At 38.9% G+C, this 24,084-nt stretch overlaps 1 protein-coding gene across 1 annotated transcript; it reads left to right on the top strand.

Annotated features, from left to right (window-relative positions):
- The first annotated feature begins 523 nt into the window (after positions 1-523).
- LOC133459226 (CD151 antigen-like) lies at positions 524-22,296 on the top strand. Its single transcript, XM_061739099.1, has 7 exons — positions 524-612; positions 6,999-7,190; positions 13,074-13,148; positions 17,852-17,956; positions 20,552-20,710; positions 20,876-20,962; positions 21,048-22,296. Exons 1-7 carry the CDS (start codon positions 529-531, stop codon positions 21,105-21,107), a joined length of 762 nt encoding a protein of 253 aa, XP_061595083.1. The 5' UTR covers positions 524-528; the 3' UTR covers positions 21,108-22,296.
- Positions 22,297-24,084: the final 1,788 nt, after the last annotated feature.

Raw genomic sequence — 24,084 nt, 5'->3', positions numbered from 1 at the left:
ACAATGATATCCATAAAGATAGAGTGGTTTCCAGCAACATGTGACTCAGGACAAGATGAAATAAGTACAGCAAATGCATGGATTAGTTCGGATAATACTATACTATATAATATAATTTACCACTACTGCAGCAAGTATTTTTTATTGCCATCAGCCACATCTTTTTGCCTTTCTGCTGCTGCCTCTCTTCTCATACACCATATTTTTATAAAACCTAAAAATGCCAAATAAAGCTGTTCATATTTACTTTTTTTAATCTCTTTTGTATCTTTTTATGTTTATCTATATCTATGTTTGTCTGAATGTGTGTCTCTAGATGTATCTTCATCTCCATATCTATATACTAAGGTTGTGCAAGTTACAAAGAGAAATATTATCTTTCTGGAAGATTTTTCAATATTAGAAAGCTCAGTATTAATGTTCCTAATTACAATTGTAAGCTGATTGAATTCAGTCTATTGTGGAAATTAAAAATTCCCCAACTGTAATATACAACCATAACTAACTGATGGTCTGCTCTTCCTCAGCATGGGGGTTTACGAAGAGAAAAAGGAAGCCTGTGGGACCATATGCTTGAAATACCTCCTGTTCACTTTTAACTTTCTGTTTTGGGTAAGTATATGCAGCATCAGCTGGCACAGAAGATTGAATTGTTTAAATGTGTGTTGCTCTAAAGACCACGTCAAGATTTGAACATGTTACTTGCTCCCTCTCCCTCTCTCTCTCTCTCTCTCTCAGTTTGGGTGTTACTTTAATTTTCATGGCGATACATTGAATTCCCAAATGTGTTGTGATTTGGGCTTGCAATAAGGTTAAAGAAAAGTCAAATGGAAGAAGAAGTTAGACTAGCCCACAGGTTAGTTTAAGGCTGAGATTTCTTCATTAGGGAAAGGAAAATGAAGAGGTACCAAGATTCTTAGTTTTGTTTTCTTCTTCAAAATGTTATCATGATATACTGGCATTTCTTTGCAGAACATTTCCCTCATACGGGGCCTGTATGTAAGAGCTGTTTTCCAGAAAGGTGTAAAATCTCATCACCCTTTTTTTTCGCCTCCCGAGGTAAACCAAAAGGCATGAAAAACGAGAGACCGCCGGTGTATGTAAGCGCCGTCACCCCATTCCTTAACTGAGTGACAAGTGTGAGGATTTAACATCTTGTGTGCATTTAACATCAAAGTGTTGTAGTGTACGTGTGCCGACTATAGTCATGAGCACAGAGCCAGGGACGAGCAGCGCTAGACTAGTAGTCAGAAACCCTCTGACAAATGAAACAGCAACTGGTGAGGAAGACCCGGACACTTCCAGCTGAAGGAGCCGCAGAGCTTTTATTTACTGTACTGATGCTGTAAATGCAGCTGAATCTATCTGGTTACAGTGTTCAAACCTTCCTGGTCAGCTGTTCCACATCAGCTCTACACACACACACACACATACGCAGTCACTCTCTTGTCCACGTGTTTCTCCTGCGCAATTACACCAGCTCACTTATACACACTCCTGTTAAAAGGAACGTAACAATATGACGAACGCTGACAGCATCTTCTTCTCCACTGGTTTTATTAATATGAGCGCCATGAACGTGATTGACCCCTTGCGTGACGTGGAGTCACACTTTGGTTCTGGAATGCCAGTTTTGTGTATATAAGGAGACACTTTTGTGGGATTTTCCTCTTTTCCTTGGGCCAGTATGTAAGGCCAAGCGAGTAAAGTTGGTGACCCACTTTTATGGAAATGTTAGAGAACACCAGCATGTAAGCATCTATAGTTTACAGGGTCAGATTGCTGATACTTTTGAGTAAGCAAGATACATATTTAAGGCCATTTCAGCTTATCAGTCCTGTTTTAAGATTTACATTTAGATGTATTTGCCACTTTATTAGGAACACCTGTCCAACTGTTCGTTAACGCAAATTTCAAATCAGCCAATCACATGGCTCAATGCAACTCAATACATGTAGACGTGGTCAAGATGTTCTGCTGCAGTTCAAACTGAGCATCAGATCGGGGAAGAAAGGTAATTTAAGTGACTTTGAACATGGTTGTTGGTGCCAGACGGGCTGGTCTGAGTATTTAAGAAACTGCTGATCTACTGGGATTTTCACGAGCAACCATCTCTACGGTTTACAAAAGTAACAGTAACTAAATTAACCACTTGTTACCACCGAGGTCTGCAGAAGAGCATCTCTGAACACACAACACATCGCACCTTGAGGCAGATGAGCTACAGCAGTAAAAGACCACACCGTGTGCCACTTCTGTCAGCTAAGAACAGGAAACTGAGGCTACAATTCGCACAGACTCACCAAAATTGGACAACAGAAAATTGGAAAAACGTTGCCTGGTCTGCGGAGTCTGGATTTCTGCTGCCACATTCGTATGATGGGATACGAATTTGGCTTCAACAACATGAAAGCATGGATCCATCCTGCCTAGTGTCACGATCACACTGCTGCTGGTGGTGTAATACTGTAGTGGGGGATATTTTCCTGGCACACTTTGGGCCCATTAGTACCAATTGAGCATCGTGTCAACGCCACAGCCTACCCGAGTATTGTTGCTGACCATCTCCATCCCTTTATGACCACAGTGAACCATCTTCTGATGGCTACTTCCAGCAGGATAATGCGCCATGTCATAAAGCGTGAATCATCTCAGACTGGTTTTTTGAACATGACAATGAGTTCCCTGTACTCAAATTAATGTGGTGAGTGTCTAGTATGATAAATCTACAAAAATGTAGCGCAAATGGCGAATATATGAATTTTTCTTGAGTGAAATTATTATCTTTCTAACACCATAGGGTAGTAGTAATAATCCAAACAGTTTGTTAACTGATATGAAACAACCATATAATAATAATGAATTTAACTTGTAACGCACTTTACATTCATGAATCTCAAAGTGCTACACTTAGACCATTATTCATTCATACACATTCTCTCTGGTGGTGGTAGCTACGTTTTTGTAGCCACAGCTGCCCTGGGGCAGACTGACAGAAGCGTGGCTGCCATATCGCGCCAAACGGCCCCTCCGACCACCACCAACATTCATACACATTCACATGGGGCAAGGTGGGTAAGGTGTCTTGCCCAAGGACACTACGACAGCAAACGGTATTCGAACCGCCGACCTTCTGATCATTGGACGACCAGCTCTACCACCTGAGCTACTGCCGCCCCAATATAAGAGGGCTTTATTTTTCCCAGGCTCTGATAAAACGCACGTGATGCTGTGAAATTAGGTTTTTCATTGTAAGTGAGAGCCATTCAATGCCAAAGACAACAGTTAGTCAAAAATCTGCATGGAATTCCTTGAAAAATAATGAACACAAATCTGATCCAGTGCGAAGTCTGCCATGTGAAGCTTGCATATCATAAATGTAGCACGTAGCTATAATTGGAGAGGTGGCAAGGTTCCACACATCTCCCACACAGGCTAGGCATACACTTCATTCTGTGTTTAGAAGTCTACTAGTTCAAAATATTATTGCATAAGATCAGCACAATTTCACTCATATGTTAAACAGTATTATATTACATTTTTGGCTCCGAGTATAACTGCGTTCTAACTTGGTAGCAGCTTGGTAAACACTGTGAGAAATGTAATTATTACGTGTCAGTTTTTTCGCTTGAAAGTTGTTCCACTTTGATAATTGACAAAGACCAAACAGAGGCAACACAGGGCCACATGAGTGTGCGATTGAACACAGGCACATATGACGTTATTGCAGAATCATATAAATGACAGCAGGATTGTCAGTGACCCGACATGTTTCACCATACATGCTCCTCCTGGTACACAGAGCTTGTCTCCCCTTTTTTTACCACTGCTACTGTCTCCCAAGGTGAAACGGGTGCAACAAAAATTCAGCCTCTGTGTTGTTCACATACAAAAAGAGGTGGAATATTGGCACCAAAGACTCCACTACAAGTCCTGCTTTGTGTGTTCTTCAAAAAATGTTGAATAATAACTTTTATTGAAATGACCACCCCCAGCTTGAATATTTTGAAAAGATGTTTCTCTGATGCATGTGCTAATCAAAGCTTCTTATCTGAGATGATGGCATTAACGGGTCCTCTGCTGTGTCCCAGGACACCCTCTTTTATTCACAAAACAAATTTATTTAACAAATGCATAAAAAAAAATCTAATCAAATTTCATGTAGATACAGGAAAGTTACATGTCAAATTTGAGCCAACTAAACAATTTTTTTTCCTTTCTTAAAAAAACTATAATTTATCACAAATGGACATTAAAATGGATATACTCTATAGTTAATTTAATTGATGAGGACAATATGCTTTTTACATTGCGAAAATATAAATGCATTGAATGATTGAAAACTGTTAATCACCAAAATAATGTTGCATTTTTATTAAATTGAGGCATTGAGTGAATATCTTCTGCTTCAATGTCTGCAAGGGTTATATTTTATGAAGGACAGAGGATCCATTCAAATCATAATTCATCCAGATGTTTCACTGTCAGCTGTGGGGCGGTGCAAGTGCCAGAACCTAGATGTGAGCGTAACATAAGAGTCAACCACAGCATCCTTACTGTCAGCAAAAGAAGTTGCCTGATTCTCACTCCTCAGTGTGAACTCTCACTTGCAGGTTCGCACATATGCGATCATCTTCTGTCTGAATCGGATCTTTCTCAAATTGCCGGGCAAACCCAGGGAATATTTGATAACAGATTAAATGTGTCGACATGTTCCTTGCTGTTCTTTCCAGTTTAGTAAAAAGCTATGTTGTTGCATTAGCAGTGAACTGGGTAATTTTGAGTCTTGGATAACCACACATCTTTTTTTGTTTGTGAAGACAAACCTTTGTAACCATGGAAGTCAGGGAAATATCCCTGGATGAAAAATGTTTTGAATTTCCCTTTACATTGGCAACAGGGAGCTAAACCTTCTACCTCCCTGTACCTACAAAATAAGACAGAACAAATGTTTGTGTTGATAAGTCAAAGCAGTCAAATGTCAGTTTTGAACCCTCTCAAGTCTCCTGGATGTCTGGCCATATAATGGGTGTTAAACAGGTCCACTCTCCATTGACCTTGTTTACTTTACACTCTTTGACTTTTTCTTTTATATTTCTACAATTTCTGTGATTGTAATATTGTTAAAACATTTAAGCTCCCTGGGGAATACTTCATGGGAAGGCAGGAGGGCTGTCCATTTCTGTTTCAACTGCATGCTAGCATTGACTACCTTTTTTGCCATAAATTAAGCTTTGCAATAGTAATCCTTGTGAACAGAATTTGAAACAATTCATAATTATCATCGTTCTTTGACCATAAGAGTGTGCTGTCAACAATAATTTCATAATTCTCACTCATATCTTATTTATTTACTTTTTTTCAAGTGGTAGTATTTTCAAGACTCCCAATTTTCTCTGTGTTTAATGATGGATAAATACACTAATCAGAAACCAGGAACTTGTGATATTTATTTAATTCATATAAGTTATACTGTATGGTGAGAGTCTCTTCTTTCTTCTTCTTGAATGACCAAAGTTAATTATGATGTTCCACTCGTTACCTTTTGCTGCCACTAGGTGTCGCCAGAGATTAAAATTTATTTCTCTTTCTTTCAAATAGTCTGAGAGAGGATTCACAATTTATTGTAGCTCCTTGGGTTGTTTCCAAAGTAGTTACTGCATCCTTCATGTTTAGTTTATGCTGTCATTACCTGTTTTAATCTGTTTTTAGGGTCAAGACTTTTCTGTTTTTTATGCGTTCTGTAAAGTAGAGACTACTATCATTTGTATCTTGCTCTAAGATATCAATTTAAACCTTTTGTAATGCTCTTTTAATTGAGCTGTATCTTTCTCTTTATTTTAGTAGCTTTAACCGATAGCTTTTAGAATCATTGATTATTTCTGTGTAGAACAATAGCCTGCAGTTAATGTTAATTTAAACTGTAGTTAAATCGGTGTGTGGTGTTAAAATTAGTGTGTGGACTGCTTTATTAGCAGATTTGTTTTCTAATCTGTATCTGTGAACTAACAAGTGCTGCGGCTGTTGAGTCATTTTTTGTAATATAGCAAGACTTTTGCCTAACAGTTTTTTTCTGTTTTTCTGCCACCGTTAGTGTCTCTGTGAAGCAGGCTGACTCAATGTTTAGCTCCTGTAACCATCATCTTTTCTTTTTAAATTAGATCTAAACCTGGTAGGTGATTGGATTGACTGCTTTTCGTGATGACAGATTCCTGTTGCAGTTCACTGCTGACTCATCCTGTATTGACCTAATTGTCTTTATTCTCTATAAAAATGACAGTTATGGCTGAATCGAATCATGGGTGATTAGTCTATTCTGTGAGCATGAGCATTTGCACAAAGATTTGTTATTTCTCAGACTTTAATGTCTATATATGCTTTTAGAATGTGTGAACAGTTATGGGGTTGGTACAAATATTTATTTTGTCTGCATATTGTTTAGTCTATACATTTTTTTTTCTTTCTTTTTTTTGTCAATAGTGGAGAAAAATCCTGACATTGAGCTCATGTTTCAGGCCTTTGTCTAAAGCACCTTATAAAACCTAAAGATAGTAAGCTTACTCTCACATAAGATGAAGAGAAGCTGTATGATGTTAGAAATTAATACAACTATGAATGAAGTATCAAATAGTTATAGATTATGTATAAGTTAAGCATTTTTACTTCTCCAAATGTAGATATATTTAAGCATTATCAGTTGATATAACAGCCCTGGAAAACAAACCAGAGCAGCTCCAGTTTGTCCTTCAGCTATATTGCAGCAAGAATGGACCTTTTTGGGGCAGCACTAAGTTTTATTTATCAGTTCTCCCTCAGCCACTGACGGAGATTAATTTCAGGCTCCTCCTTTTATCACTTTGAAGTCGAATTGACAATTAATAATTTAAACCGTCTTTGCCTCTTTCAGGTTTGGCTCCGTTGTGTTGTACTTTTTTGCTCTCGTGTTCTCCAGTGCAGCCACCAGCAGAAACCAGACTCTTATCATCTGTTTCTCCCAGTTGGCAGGGGGCGTTGTGATGGCAGTGGGAGTTTGGACCTTGGCGGAGAAGAGCGACTACATCAGCCTTCTCTCCTCTAAGACCTACGCTGCCTCCGCCTACATACTGGTCCTCGCTGGAGTCATCGTCATGGTAACAGGCGTGCTGGGCTGCTGTGCCACTTTCAAGGAGCAGAGAAGGCTACTGCGAGTGGTAAGAGATCACGTCCAGGTAGAAAGATAAAAGAAATTGCCCACACTTTGACACCCTGTGAAATTATCACAAAGTGGGAAACAGAAGTGGCTCATTCTGTACAGCCAAAACAAGATGAATATGATTTATGCACTTTTTCCATAACCACTGTTTTTCATTTACAATTTAAGTGGCCATTTGAAGTTTAGTAGTATTTGGTCCTTGAATTGATAGTTGAAAACAGCTTTGGTTGTATACATAGGGGAGCAAGATGAAAACAAAATGCACTTTGATGTGAAAAACTTTAATATCAAGCAACTGAAACATAAATATCCATTACGCTCATTATCTACACACACTTCATCCTATTTAGAGTAGTGGGAATCTGCTGGAGCCTATCCCAGCTTTCTTTGGGTGAAAGACAGGGCTACACACTGGACATGCCACGTGTCCATCGCAGGAACACATGTAGATGAACAACCACATGTGTTCACATGCCCTCCAGTGAGCAGTTCACCTGTTAGCTCAATGGCTGTATATGCATGTTTTTGGAGTGTGGGGGAACAGTGGAGTCTTTGGAGAAAACCCACAGAAGCATAGGGAGAACATGCCATAGCCAGGACTCGAACCAGGAATATTGAAGCTAAAGCATCAGCACTAACCACCAAACTGCTGTGCTGCATGTTAAAATACTCAGTTTCATAAATAATAAAACAAAATACTTTGAAAGTTTCAAAGAATCACTAGTTCAGACTGAAAAAGAGGTTGTTTTTTTTCCCCTCCAAAATTGACCCTCCTGGTCACAGATTTCTTCAGCAGACTGAAGAGTTAAAAATAATGATAATTGTGAATTTCACAACGATTAAATTTTTCTACATTTGTTTTCCTGAAACTTTGAGCTCTTTCAACGCCTTTTAAACCTTTTCAGCAGATTTGTGGCCTCAAATTATATATACATAAGTATCTATTAAATAACTACATCAAAGGTTGTCACAGATATTTAAAAAAATTTGTCAACTGAACATATTATAAATGCACTTCATTACGATGCCCGCCACATTTTTCACAAAGGTTGAGACTGTGTTACGTCACCTCTTCCTGCATCAATGCCCTGCTAGCTTCAGAAAACAAAAGTGTTTTCTGAATTCAATCTAAGCTCAAGATCTTAGGGGATGCTAAAACCCGAGGAGAAAGGAACATGAAGAAAGGTTTGCTGAAGGAATTAAAAGTGAGGCACAGATGTCATAACTTGAATGTGACAACTGAATCCCATGTTACACATTGAATGAAACAAGATATTTATTTCTTATTAAATACTTAACTGCAGACTTGAGACCTTCTTCCAGTGTAATAAATGGGTGCAATAGATACAGAAATCCTCACCACCTTCATCTTATTTTCTACAATTCATCACCTAATGTGTGCAACATCTTCTTTATTCTTTGTTGAGAATTTTTCACACGCTTCGCATCTTGAATAGCTGAGATTAGAGCAGTGAATCACAATGAAAGAATGCACTTGTCGGCAAGGACAGATGCTATCTAGAGAGTGTTTCGAGGGTGAATGTGGAGGTAGGAGGGTGGGGAAAGAGATATGATTGTTTTTTCCCCTTTATTATTTTTTTATTTATTCTTTTAATTGCATGTGATGGGTACCTGCTATCTGTTCAGAATACACAAAAACCAACAGTGACTATCACCAAGCGTAACCTTCTCTTCTTTGCTGTTGTAATGCTTAAATGACCCAGCTGCAGCTGTTGTTGTTTTTAAATTAAAGGGAAGGCCATGTAAGACCTTTAGGAAGGATATTAGTGAAGTTTTTACTCTAAAAAGTGTGAGAGAGGTCAGACCTATAAAGAGAAATTCTATCCAGTGGAAAGAGGGAAGTGGTGTGTGTCTGCAAACAGGCACGTCTACTGTTCGTAGGAGAAAAGCAACCGAGTGACTGACTCAGGAGGAGGAGGGAGAAACTTTTCCCTTACAGAGAACAGAGCCAAATGGAAAGTAATCCTTACAGAGTCTGGATCCACCTGTGGAGAAACTGACATCATCTAGTTTGACTACACATCAAAAGCTCAGTCCGGAGGCCTGTCTCTTTAGCTCCATCTCTGCATACACATTTTATATGTTGCCTTATGTTTGTCTTTTCTCACTGTTTTACCCCAGATCTCTATAAAACAATATTAAGATTCAGATTTTTCTTTTCATTTGATAATGCAGTATTTTTTTTCCCCTCACTAATTTGGTATTGTCAAAACACCCATCACTGCTTCCCTGAACTAAAGGTGACCTCTTGGCTTCCTATTTTACCCAACCTTTTCACTTTACAATGTTAAGAAATAGAAAGCTGGTGCAATGTTTTTCATTTGGTTGGCTGTTTTAGCTTAAATTTGGGACTATGCAATTTAACAGTAGGTGATCAAATAATTAAGAAAATAAAAACATGGGTTAGTATACTGTTTTTTTTTATCCTTTTATTTTCAGTTAAGGTATTGATTAGTTTGATATGATACTAAACTTTTCCTTCCTCTGCTAACATCTGCACATATTTCTTCACCATATTAGTCAAATCTTGGTTGCTCTTTTCTTTCCTTTTTCTACTTGTCTACACGACTTTGTTGTTTCTCTTTCCTTATAGCAGCTTTATTCATCTGACACAGCAGGCTGGCAGAGCTGATAGCAGAAGCAAAGGTTAAAGAGACTGCTGCTTTGCAGTTAATTTCGTTCAGAGCTCCTTAGCTGGCAGCCCACCTGTTCTGAAACCTGATGAGTCTTTCATGACTTAGTTCTAGTCATTGCTCATGAATCCTTAAGCATGTAGAGCCACAAAGCTCCTTAGGACAGTCTTTTTTGGCCTTCAATAAGAGCTAGATGAAAAGTTGTGGGTTTAGAGTTCAGAATGGACAAAAATATTCTGTTTTGTGTTCTGCATCACAGTGTACATGTGTAATTTGAAATATCTAAACACATTCTGTTTGTGTGTCTGTTTGTTGATTCATAGTGAAGAGTGGAGATCAGAGACATGAATCACAGAGAAGGAATGAACTTGTCAGGTGGGAGGGAGACGGCTAGAGATGGCCAGAGATGGAGTACATAATGGTGTTCTGCGTGTGTGTGTGTGTCTGTGTGCAAGCACATAAAAAAATGCAAAGTCCTGGAACGACATCTTGCCTCTAAATCTCACAATCATTAGCATTTTTAGGTCGTTAGGGCGTCTTCAGCTAAAATCTTTTATTCATTAATTTCAGATTACATAAAACTGCAGCTGACATCCCCCCCATTTGTTTTCTGTGGTAAATCTGAGAGATCATTGTGTTGGCATTGATTAATCATTAGCACACTATCCTACCTGTCTTGACATATTTACAGTCTTTAAGAACACATGAAAAATGCAAAAGCTCCTAATTAAAGCTCAGTGTTAATGCTGAGCTTTTGTCCTAACCATCTGTCGAAAGGCCTCAGTGCAGATTTTCAAGTAAAATTAATTTGTAACTAATTAATGGCCAAACGATGAAAATGTAAATGATATCAAATTTGTGTACTGAACAGGGCTTCCTCTCAGCATGTCAAAGCTGGTATACCCAAGTTGCCCACCCCCACCCCCCAGGCAGTACAGGACGAATCTGATGTAGGAAATGAATATGCATCAATCTATCATCATGAGACACTTTATAACAGCAAAAGCAGCCATTGAGAAATGTTGGTGATTATTTTAACTGGTAGCTATCATTTCAAAAAACGTTTGAATTTCACCTTTTAATATGACTTGACTTGTTTTTCTCTTGAACAGATTAATGTGAGTTGGACATGAGATTTGAGTTTTCACCTGGACTGTAATTTACCCATCTTCAGTTGAGCTCATTTACTTTTCCTTTGAGATCACTTTTGTCATGAATCGGTGCTGTGTCAAGTGACATAAACCATGTCAAGAAAATGGGAAGTTCCACCAGGCAGCCAACACACACACGACTGTGGAGTCGTGCACCAATGCGGTTCTTTGAAAAAGATTTCATAAAGTACTCATAGACCTGCTGACAGTCATTTTGGTGGGAAATTACGCCGTGTACAGTTAGTGATCCGGCCGCCTCAGTCTCCACGGGCGACTATGGGCTCTCCGTCACACCCTGTACATCACTCCTCATGTGGGATCATCTTGGAAAACCTGTGGAGGAGAGAGAGTTGGTAGAGCCACACAGTATCACACAGTCTCAAATAATCCTAAATCTGTTGCCTTTATTTTTCAACAACTGCAAATTTTCTCTGCACTTGTGAAACATCTACTTTGTTTGCACAGTGATTACTATTTGGAAGATTTTTAGGAGTTCATTTCAGAGTCAAAAATATTTGACAACTGAAGGTGTTTCACTTAAAATTGTATCAAAAGTACAAAACAGTATATTTATAAAATCTGTGAAAATAAATATATAAATGGGGGAAAAATGTTGGTGTTAAAATGTGTCTATGAAAATCTACAAACTTAACTGCCTGTCTGACATTTTCCAAGTATCATGATTATATCCTGGTGAAAAGTTATAGGAGGAAATTAAGAATAGCTTCATACTAAATATACAGCTCTCAGTAGTTGCATTAGTCGACCGTCACGTGTCAGTCAGTTTCTCCAGCTCATCTTCCAATATGTGTGTGTATTGAAAAGCTTTTATTGCTTCTTTTTGAACCTTTGGGCATGACATCAAAATTTCAACTTGGAGGTTGCTCAGCATTCAGGCTCCGGGTTGCTCAGAGATATAAATCAGCCCAAGCCATCAAATCAAAGACCAAGTCCTCTTCACCAAGCAGAATTTCTTTTTCTGATAACAGAAGCCAGTGTGGATTTAGGCCAAGGTCTGGGTCTGATAATATCAGTTCTTGTGTTTAATTCAGAGGAGGGGATGTCTGCTTTTCTCTGGGCATAAAAAGCAGACCCTCCCCTCTTTTTCCCAACGGCCTATCCATAAATTAGATGCAGATGATACTGAACTCTTAAAACTTTCTGAAAGGACAGTGTGACATGCACTTCTGTGCAATGACTGAAGATTGGTAGACAAATGCCTTTTAAAGACTTCAAAGAATACCAGAAAAACCCAACTCAGAGGTATGATTTGGCATTTAAAACATTTCATTAACATTCTTTCAGTCTTCATTTGCTCATGTGAAACCTTAAAGTTGTTTTTCTTTTGTCACACTACATACTCAGTTTTCAAGCAAGATGTAAACAAGAAATGAACTTTCTTTTATAGATTGGCTTGTGTCACTCTCATGACCCAGGCCATGGTAACTTTCAAAGGCTTTGAACTGATGAAATGTTCAGGATAGGAGATGAAACGCGTTCAAAAATAAATGGAAGAGAAGTCCATTTGCCTTGTTGCAGGCCTTTGAGAAGATTTTAGATTACAAAACATTGAGATTACAATATGAGAATGGAGCACATGGTACATGTGATGATTGTCTGGAGCATGTCTGACCAAAATTAATTTGTATTAGAGGGAATATAGCTGTAGGATGCGAGCCTGCCATCAGGGCACCTACATGTAGCTCTTTACAGAAATATAGCCCTGAATGTTGTTTGTTCTCAGTTGTTCCTTCATTGAACGGTTGTTCAGATCTGCCCTGCCAAAGATTTTCCAATGTTTATACTTCTAATTAACAGCTAAATAGATTGCTGCCATACTTTTAGCCACTGTATTTCTGTTTGGACCAAACTATAATTCTTGCAGTGTTGCAAGCCAAGTGAGCAATTTGTTTTTGCATAAAACAAAACAAAAAGATCAGCGGTCTAGATTAAGAGAAGCATCATCCAAGTAGTGTCAAATTCAACCAGATCCACATTTTAAGCAGCTTACATCTTCATCACATTAACATGCACTAACTGTATATACTTCTCCTCTGTTCTTTCCTACGTCCTCAGTACTTTGTATTGCTGCTGTGCATCTTCGTGTTGGAGATCCTGGCTGGTGTTCTGGCTTACATCTACTATCAGCAGGTAATTCTTGTTTTTTATTTAAATAAATGCACATCCTGGAATTTGTCCGTTCAGTTTTCCATGTAGATACACAAACAAATTACACAAACTACAGTGCTCTACAAAAGGCTTGAGCCCACAGATCTGGAGTCACAGTCACTAGTTCCCACTATCCCCTGGGACAAGCCCGTAAACCATGACAACACAAAGGTATTTAAGTGGACATCAACCTTCAATAATTAATACTTTTTGAGATAACTAGGACCAGTTTGTGACTTTTGATTGGACTGCAAGTCAGCCAGTACAATAGGACTGAGAGTGAGCTTTTTTGCACTAAAATTGATCAGTCCATCAAGGGGCGCTATTATAGAGTAATATGTGCGTTTTATAAAATGAACTAAACCTCTTAACAGCTTTAAATGCAACATCCTTGTTTGAATTGTATCAAGTCCTACTGGGTGTTGTGATCTTGTCAAACTGAAACGAAGCTGGAGGCAAAACACTTGTGACTTCTGCAGAGTCACTTCACGTGCGACTGACTGCCAATAAAACACATTTCCATTGCAGTCCAGATGTTGGTGACGGTTAGCAGTCTGCTTGTTCTGGAAGAGGAACAACAGCTTTACTGTCATGGATGGATGCAAGTCTGTCCTGAAGCTGAAAGTCATCACCTTGTATTAAAACCTCATGTTAAGGTGTATAACAGCTGTTTTGTGTTCTACTACATAATCATAAAAACATCCTGGATGAGTATTTTTGGTTTCCTAGTCGGGGCATGTAGTCAAAACTATTGTAGGATAACCTGAACCACTGTTTCAGCTCCCATGTGGCATGTGTTGTACTATAATTTTAACAAAGCTAAAACCAGCATCACAGATAACATTGCTCAGAGGTAATGTAAGACAGCCTGTTAAAAATACAAAAGCCTGACTGGCCATATTACTTATGCTACATTAAGTCCAAGTGAAATGAAAAATGCCCCAAGTATTACACGCAACAAGGCCGATGCTCTGTCAGAGTAATTTGAAAGCGTTTGTTGTGATTTTCTTTTTATAAAAACTGAAACGCATTCAAGCTGAGCTTTTTATGCTGATGCTAGAAGGAGCCTTCTGTCTTTTATGATCGCAAATGTTTTTAATAGTTAGTGATATTTCAAGCAATTATCAGTCTGAATTAAGTTTTGTCTCCAGTACTTTCACTGCAGCTGTGGCTGTCACAATGTTCTGGATGGAAAACTGCATTGTGCTACTTTCTTCTTTTTTGTGGTTCACATTCTGACAGATTGTTGAATTAACTCAAGGACGCTCATCTTAATCCACAGGCTGCTAAATGTTTCTGAAATTGTTCAACAGAGTGAACACATTATGTATATGGTAAGAGGCAGAAATCTGAGTTTTAAAATATAACTAAAGCTATTCTCCAAATTTACATTTGGTGACCCATTTTGTTTTCTGCATTTGTCAAGGGTTTGCATAAGGACTTTCAAGTAGAAGTGTGACCTTATACTGATGACACCACCACTTGTGTGTTTGTTCTGTGTGTAACTCAGGCTGTGCAAGCTCTTCAGATGGAGCAAGCGCATATCACTGAGTGTACAGAGTCTAAAACTGTTTTTAAACGTTCAGAAAACACCGTCGTTTTCTCAAATGCATTTACAACAGTGATGTGGAAATTGTAGTAAATTTAGAGCGGATGGTGTATTTATGAGTGTGCCCTAACCTAAATATCAAGATAGATGGTAAACATTGATGTAGTGTTGATAATGCTTATTCAGTTGAAAGAAGAAAAACACTCAGAGGTTACATGAAAAGCTTGTTAAAGCTACTTTCTCTTTTTGTGATCCTATTCCTGGAATGTGCTCCACAGTGGCGTCGGCCCAGACACTCCCCTTTAGACCTCGTTATAGTTTTTTCTTTTCTTTTCCTCCTCTCCATCTAACTCTCTTGCATGACTTGTTTCTGGTTTCCTTCTCGCTATAACTGGAGATGGCACGTATCGGTATTTAGTTGGCATGGCCTGAGTCAATTTCTTGTGTTTGTAATCCTTGTGGCGTTTTAACTGAAATTACTTTTACAGTATGTATTAAACTGTTGCCATCTTGACTAGAGATTTCCTTTTTCTCATGGGGACCTTCCTGATTAAAGAAAAGTAGAAGGAAAAAAACAGGATTTGTAATATAAAATGTGCACTAAATGCACAGATCTAAGTTTACAAGAATTTGCATTATCACATTTATACTTTTATATAACAACTGAACTTGAACATTAAACTAGCCTCACTTAAAAAGAGAAAATGTGAACTTCTTTAATTATGTAACATCCATGTGACATTCCTCTCCATCAGCATCAATCCAACTCTGCTGAAGGCTGGTGGCTTGGAGCACGGCAGCCTGGCATTTCTCAGTCTTAAGGTGTCCCACTATCAGTATAACTGCTTCATTCATGAATAATACACCACTCATGAGCAGTCGCAGAGGTCTACAGCTCTGTCTCGATTCCTTAAGCTCTATGCTCTTTACTTGCTTCAAAATGTTCATGCCTGCATTAAATGTGAAAGTATGAGAGTCCAGACTTTTCCTCCCACCCTCTTCTTCTTCCCTCATCGTTAATAATCACACTTCCATCTGGGAAAGCAAATATAAAACCTATGTATCACTGGTGGAAGGACATTGGCTGATTTACGTATCAGTAGAGACTTGTGTTGCTAATGCTTCAACAATTTGTACATGCACAAATGCTACTTACACCAGCACAAAACTAAACAGACTTTTGAACAAAATAGCATTTAGCTACAGCAGTGAAGCAATTGTTTTTCACAGATTTCATAAAGACCATAGCAGGAAATAATCCTGGTGTCTGTTTTGAACTTCACATGCACATCACAATTGCAGTTAACCATTTCAGCTTCTTGCTTATTGAACAAGACTTTCATGAATTTCTCACACGATATAAAACTGTACATTTGCTCTCATAGCATTTCCTCCTCAGCAGTTCAATAACCTTTCCTCTTGACTTGGTTGCTTGATTAACTTTTTCATGTTTCTTTGATCAGTTCTCCTTTTGTATTCAATAAAACTCAAACTGTATTTGCTTGAAATTCAGCACTTCAGATCATTTATATATTAATTTAAGTTACCTGGAACTGCTTTATCCATAACTCAATATTTTACAGATATTTACTTTTTTATTGCTAATATATTTTGATACGCTTTTGTTTAGAAGATAGCAAAATCCAACCCCATTGATGAAAGTAAAATATATAAAAAAATAAAATATATTGTATTTCTACTCTATATTCTTAGGGTTCAAGTTGACGAAACAAGTGATTTATATAGTTTTAAATACTGTAGATTTAATGGCTAATTTAACATGTAACATAAGGCAGTTGAAAAATATACACAGTCCTGTAAAAAAGAGCCTCCTTTGGCAGGTGTGAGGTTTTACATGGTAGGTAAAATCTCAAATTGACGAGCAGAAGTAATTGCTTCTATATTGTTCTTGGTTTTGTTTTTTTCTTTTCTTATTACGTTAACACACATCTGAATGCTCTAAGTGGGTGTTTACTCCCAACAGTTGAAACATCTGCTTTTATATAGGTGCATTGTTAATGATTAAATATTTAAGTGCATTTTATCAGCAGCACCTGGCTCCTTGTCTTATATTTACTTAATTTTAAGACATGGAAAAGCTCAGATGATGATCTTTCAATGTCCTTATGATTCATTTCTTTTTTTACATGACTGTGTGTATAGTAGTACTCCGGTTTCAGAACCTACTACTACTGCAGCTATTTGACTGCAGGGATGTGAATCATTTTGATGACACCCACATTTATAATAAAAATATTTTTGCAAAAAACACCAGGCCTTTTATAGTATATTTCCTTCATCTGGGCTTTGTTTTCCCAACCTAATTTTTTTTTATGGAGTCCTCACTCCCATAAGAATGTAACTCGGTCTTCCCCTCAGTATTCCACAGAAAACATGCTCATGTTGCCTGAGCAGAAAACAGTTTTTGAGCTTCAGATGTAAATAAATGCACTTGAAGAGCAGGTTCAGAATGATCAGATAGATTCAATACAATTTTACTGCCGTGCAGCTATCACCTGCGTTGAAGTTTTAATATGTGTTTAATGTTACTTGTATGTGATGAATGCAGCCCACTTAACACCTTTCAGCATCACATCAGCCATTTCTATTGTTCCCAACTCCCTGCCTCAGTGTTTGCTGAAACTGTCAACAGGTTCAGTGTAAAGAGAAACACCAGCACGCTTCCTTGTCTCTTTTCTTTGTCTCCGCCTCCCATCTTTCATTTCTCTCTGTCCTCCATTCCTCTTTTCATCATTTATTCCCTTGATATCTCCTTCATGCTTTGATTTACAGTGGTTCCCCAGCTGGCTTGTTGCCATAGTAACTGAGCCCCCCAGACCTCCTGCTCCTCGTGAGCATTTTCCACCACCAGTCTAGAGAACAAGGAAAAAAAAGAAGAAGACTTCCTCTGCCTTTGCCCTCGCGTCATCTGCCTCACTGTTGTTACAATTGCCGTCAATGACGTGTATCGTCAGGAGAGAGCTTTAATCCTCTGTGCTACAATTGTGCTATCTTTAGCAGTGTCAACAATTGCAACTAATGCATTACTAATGGTCATGCTCAGTGCTTGCTTGAGATTTTTGTGTCGATTGTGGAGGGTCTTTATTGACTGCATGTGTGTCTTATGTCTGAACAGTTAAATGAGGAGCTGAAGCAGAATCTGAGGGACACTATGGTTGCCAAGTATCGTCAAAGCAACCAGGACCACGTCACCAGGGCTGTGGACACACTACAACAGGAGGTAAGTAATAAGTAGCAACTAAGAGTTGGCCTCATCGTATAGATCATGGGTCGGCAACCCAAAATGTTGAAAGAGCCATATTGGACCAAAAACACAAAAAAACAAATACTGTATGTCTGGAGCCGCAAAAAATGAAAAGTCTAATGCTGAAGTACAATCTCGAGAAAAGTCGAAATGTTGAGAAAAAACTCAAAATGTCGAGAAAAAAAGTCAAAATTTCGAGGAAAAAAAGTCAAAATTTCGAGAAAAAAAGTCAAAATTTCGAGAGAAAAAAGTCAAAATTACGAGAAAAAAAGTCAAAATTACGAGAAAAAAGTCAAAAGATCGAGATTAAAAAGGAAAGGAAAAAGGAAAAAAAAGGAAAAAATGAAGAAAAAGAAAAAAAAGAGAAAAAAAAGGGGAAAAAAAGGAGAAAAAAAAGGTCAAACATTTTTGAAAAAGCTCCAGGAGCCACTAGGGCGGCGCTAAACCCGCTAGAGCCGCGGGTTGCCGACCCCTGGTATAGATAGATAGAATTTTTAATTGACTCACATGGTCGTCCATGTGGCCCATCATGTCGTCAGATTAGAGATTTTGATGATTGCGGGGAGTCAAAACAAATCCGATTCCAGTCCCTCTGACTTAAGTTAAGCATGATGGACTTGTCCACACTCTCCTCAGGTTTTTACTTTCTTATGCTCAGACCAGTTGACAGCAGGATTGAATATAATAAACATGCAGATGAGCCTACTACTTTCCTTCTTTTTCAAGTTGCTGGATATGAGCAACTATATAATATTCTACCAAAAAAGTATGGCATCATAACAATTGCTACTTTTTTGCATGTACCTTCTGCTCACACATTGCTTTAGACCAGATACACTGAGCTATAATAACGTTTCCCCATCACTGTACAACAGCTGCTCAGGAGCAATTTGAGAAACGTGTCAAAGAGCCACTGCACTGAAGCAGTCTCTGAGGACCGCAGAGCTCGGTTTGAAGGAGTATCTGCATATTGCACTGCAGAAAGCTACATTAATGGAGGACCAACCCTGCAGGGCACGCTGTCCATAGCACCTGCAACAATCGTTTAAATGTCAGACATTACAGGATACAGTTAGAGGGTGCTGTGTCAGTGTCCTAGCAGAGCTGGAGACAGAGGAGAGACGTCAGAGGGGGGTGATATATGGTTATATATAAAATATTATAAAGATGGTTTTAATGTTCCGGCTAATTTCTTTATGTAACGCTGACATTATCGGCTGAATGTAGTTAAATTTTAAAAAAATAATAATTTGGACCCTGTCCAATAGTATTACAGAATTTGCACAGCCCAAAAGTAGTACTGATCATCTGCTATATCCATAACATGAAAAATGAGCCAATTTCCTAAAAGGCTGAATATTATTTCAACAAGTTTGACATGGAGTCTGGTTACATTTTTTATTTTTAACTTAGGAAGTCTTCTAAGCCTGTGCGATAACCTGAATGTATGTTAACAGGAGCCACGATAAGAAATGGTAGAGGTCTCTGAAATGCTAGGGGAAGGGGCTTCCTTTAATATTTAGTTTGTCGTACTGAGCACGTTATAACAGGACATGGATCAGAGATACTTCTGTCCCACAGTTCTTTGCAGCCACAAGTGATTCATGAATGTTTCCATTTGGGTTAAAACCCTCCAATAAATAATTATGTCATAATGTACTGGTGGAATACTTAAAATAATTTATACAGACCTTTCGATTAAGGTAGTTGGATTTGCAGTGCAGTATGGTAAAATTTTCTCTACAAACTCTTCGTCCTTTAACTTCCATTTATACTTGTCTTCGTCATAGCCATTCATACTTCAGTACATCGTTAGCGTTTCTATAATTGTTTAGCATCCCATCCACCAGGGGGCAGTCATGAGTCAATCACTTAACAGAAAAGGTTTTCTGTTAATTTAAGCAAAAACCTTTTAGATAGATAGATAGATAGATAGATAGATAGATAGATAGATAGATAGATAGATGGATGAACAGTGAGCACATCCATGTTCAATGTTTTCTTTGCGCTATGTTGGAGGAGACAAAAACCGCGGTGTGTACACTGGTGTTGTATGAGACCACTGAACCAAAGTCAGTACATAAATTCTTTCATTTGATTCGACCCAAATTGAGGATGAGTATTTTTGGATATCCGCCGGGTTGACATTCTGCTTCACTGTGAAGCACTGAATCAGGTGGAGGGGACCGCACAGAACACCTGAGGCAGAGCGGCTTCATTCTTCTGTTTAGTTTAATCATATTTGGTTAATGATTGAGTCACTATGCTCAATACTGCCCCGTGATCTCCGGTGGTATTGCCCCATTTCAGCCGTAATATTAGGCATTGTGGCTCTGTATCAACAAACTGACAAAGTCAACGCAGGATACGGACAGAAGGTTCCATCCGTCCCCATATGCGTTTCAAACTGAGAATATAAATGGACCTTTTATACACCTGCCTTTATGCTAACAACTTTAATCTGTCTGTATAAAACATCCTGTTTTGTTTGTGTTTCATTATGTCTTTTCAAATTTTTCCCCGATGTCAATATTCTCCATTTGAAACTAAAACCTCAAAGTTTTACATTAGTTCAAGTGTTGTGGGAGCAACAGTTCATCTGACTGGAACACAAGCGCCTGGATTCGCTCCGGAGACGCCGAAGGCAGGATGGTGCCTGACAGCTGCTGCAAGACCCCCTCAGAGAAGTGCGGCCTAAGGGACCACCCCTCCAACATCTACAAGGTGGAGGTGAGAGCACGATGGCTGCTCAGAGCGTCACCTCTCTATATATTACTGTAGAGACTGTGGTGTGAATGCTGTAAAATGGTATACATAATGTTTGTTTGCTATGAGACTCCAGCAACACTCCCACATCAAGTGATGTAACATGAGGACTCTTTGTTTTTCATTTAGGGTGGCTGCATCACTAAACTGGAGGAATTCATCCAGGACCATCTGAAGATTATTGGAGCTGTGGGTGTTGGGATTGCTTGTGTGCAGGTAAGCACATAACTCTTGAGCAGTGTTCTTAAATGCAGAGATTTAGTAAACATAATAAGTTTCCTTCCCTCCATCCATTCCCCAGATCATCGGAATGGTGTTTACATGCTGCCTGTATCGAAATCTAAAGGCAGAGCCATACTGAGGGAAGCAAGAGAAGAGAAGTGTGTGGGTGAAGGATGCAACTTCATCACTGCATGCCATACTCAAATAGCCCTTAGGTTCTTTTATGTGCATTGCACATTTGGGAAGAAGAAATTGGCAAGAGATTTAATTGCACATCTGAGGCTCTCATTTTGGAAAAAAGAAAAAAATATAAGTAGAAAAACTATAAAAGGATTCTTGAAGTAATTAGGCACCGAGATTGCAGTCTCAGCTACATCTTCACGATTATGCCGTGGAAAGGAAAAGTTTCTGAGAGGAACTGAGGGGAATTCTAACACTGTGTAAATTAGCATGGATAGCCTCCTTTGGATGAAAACATTGAAAGTTTCTTTCACTCCAATTCCCACAATGTATTTTTAATAAACGTAAACCAGTTGGAACACTGAAGAGTGGTTTAGAAATAAGCCACATAAAACTGGCACTTTGGAGGAAGTGTTAATCCTGGTCACAGCAGCTTCCGTTTACTACTGTGGGCTTTATCGAGCTCAAATATTCTTCAACTCCACTCCAACTTTTGTTTCTACATTAGCTAGACATCCTGCTTGTATTTTAGGTTGAACCTTTTATTATTTTGTTAATGATCATTTCTTTGAACACCGGAGGTGCTTTCTTAAGAACTAGTATTTCATTGCCTTTATAATGTTTCTTTATAATCACATTATGTTATTTTATTTGTGATCAACTGCCAATTTAAAGACCTTTAACGTGTTACCTCGGTGCGGCTATGTAAGTGCAGTAGCGTCATGTCATCACGGTTTTATTACTCTGATGTGTGATGGCAGATGTTAATGAAGGGATTTTGACCTCGTTAATGACACAGGTCGGCCCACTAATTACTCATAAGAAAGTGCCTAATTTCTTTGATTGTACTTCTTTTTTTATACAGTTAAGCCAAAGTCATAAACTGTAAGAATACTACTGTATCTCCTCCATATCTACTGTACTGATGTCTTAAGATTTTCTTAAATTAAGATTTTTTTTTTTAAACTTTTCTATACAACTCTAAATATATTAATGTATTTAACACACTGCTTGGAGGAAATTACATTTCCACACTTCTCAATGACCTTTTCCTGTGTGCCTGAAAGACCGCACTAAATGAATCTGCTGCATTTTTTTTCCTCCTTTATATACAGTATTTTAGTTTGAATAAACATTGATGCACATTCCTCTTTGCTTCTGCTGTGTTTGTTCACTCAGCAAAAAACCCGGTGGAAGTTAAAACACCTACTGACAAGCAAACAATTGGATAACTTGAAACGCTGGAGGGCACCAGCCTTCGTGTCAATTTTAATGCGGTGTCATCCCAAAAAATGATGAAAAAGTGCATTATCTTATAAATACAAAGCCGCATGCTCGTAACCAGTGACCCGTGCACAATTGGCACCAGCTAACAGGTACATTAGTGTATTAACCGAAAGGCAATTCTCTAATGCCGCCAGCGCTGTACTGTGGTGATGTGGATGCAGGATGTCGGCTATATTCCTGACAGCTGCTATGAAAGTGTATTATGGTCTGTAATGACTGCCGCTCTGTTGGCGGATACGAGGCTAGGTCATTTGAGCCGAGGTATTGTTAAAAAATGACCTGCGCCGGAGTCATTAATGCATCGGCAGCAGTTACTGTGTGCAAACAGAGGGAGGCAGCACTCACCATGCTTTCACTAGCACAACACCACATTGATGAAAACAGCTGCTTTTTGTGTGTGTGTGTGTCTGTGTGTATGTGAGAAACACCCAAAGGTTATTGTTTAGTACTCACTCACTCTATCAAAGGTAATAATAGCAGAAAATGTAATGTACCAGCTGTTAAAGTTTGCTGGGGGGGGGTTAATGAAGTGCCTAGTGACAAGCCATTTTGACAGTGAGCTATACCTGCCATTTACCATCTATTCATTCACATATTCAGAGATATGCTTCTCAGTGTTTTATGTGATGAGCAGAAAGAAAATAAAACCAGTGACCAGGCAGCTCACTGCTAGAAGACTAAATGATTTCCCCCGGGACTGCTAACAATACAAATCCAGCTACTTCTCTGTTTGTAAAGCTGGCGATGTTGCTGCAGTTTTCTCTCTGCATAGCTGGGCATGTGTAGTGGAGCGAAACAGCAGGAATCAGTGGTCATACTACCCTTGAAAGTGTCCTGACTGCACACCTTTTCCAAACTGAGTCATCTCTGGCAAAACGAGCGTGTGATGCTTTTCCTTTTTCTTTTTTTTTTTCTTTTTTTGTTCTTCATAGATCAGGGGGCTTATTCAGTATTTACTGTTTCCATTGAAGTGAAAGTAGTCGAACACGTGGCAAATTTTTACAGGGCACTTTTCCAAGGAGCAGACATCTGTGGAATGCAACTCGTCTGCCTCGGTCTTGACACAGCCACTGCCTTTGCTTGTTGCCTCAGTTTGCCTTAAAATAGATGAGAACTTATGACGACCCTTTGACCAGGATATGTGTACCACGCAAATGTGCCCTTGTGATGAAAACTATTATAAATCCTCCTGGCCAGCCGTGCAGGCATCCCTGCTGTCCATTACGCTTGCTCGCTGTGACAGCATGCATTCAGGCTAACACAAGGGGTATGCTAATAATGCCAGTGCATGACATTTCAAAAATATCTCCTCCGATTCTCTCTCCGAGCGCTTGCCGGGTCTGTGCGCACGTCACCTGCTGCATCTCAGCCTGTTTTGGGCCCATCCAGCAGAGAGGTGTGTCATTTCCAGTCCAGGGGGAGGGTTATTCGTCTGCAGGAAAACCCACGAGAAGGGGACCCCAAGGGTACAGAAGACTGCCCAATTCTGGGTGCCATTTGCATAATTTTCAACTTAAATGCGGTGGACGTGGGGGACATCTTATCTCTGGAGGTTAATGATGAGTTTCCGATTGTCTTTTCATTGCAGTAACATTTATCACGATCTATAACGGGTCCTGTCACACTGAGGTTAGATCTTAACTAAAGTT

The sequence above is a fragment of the Cololabis saira genome, chromosome 2 (assembly GCF_033807715.1).
Source record: "Cololabis saira isolate AMF1-May2022 chromosome 2, fColSai1.1, whole genome shotgun sequence".
Taxonomy (NCBI): domain Eukaryota; kingdom Metazoa; phylum Chordata; class Actinopteri; order Beloniformes; family Belonidae; genus Cololabis; species Cololabis saira.
The sequence above is the reverse complement of the archived record's forward strand: the minus strand, read 5'-3'. Positions and strand labels throughout refer to the sequence as shown.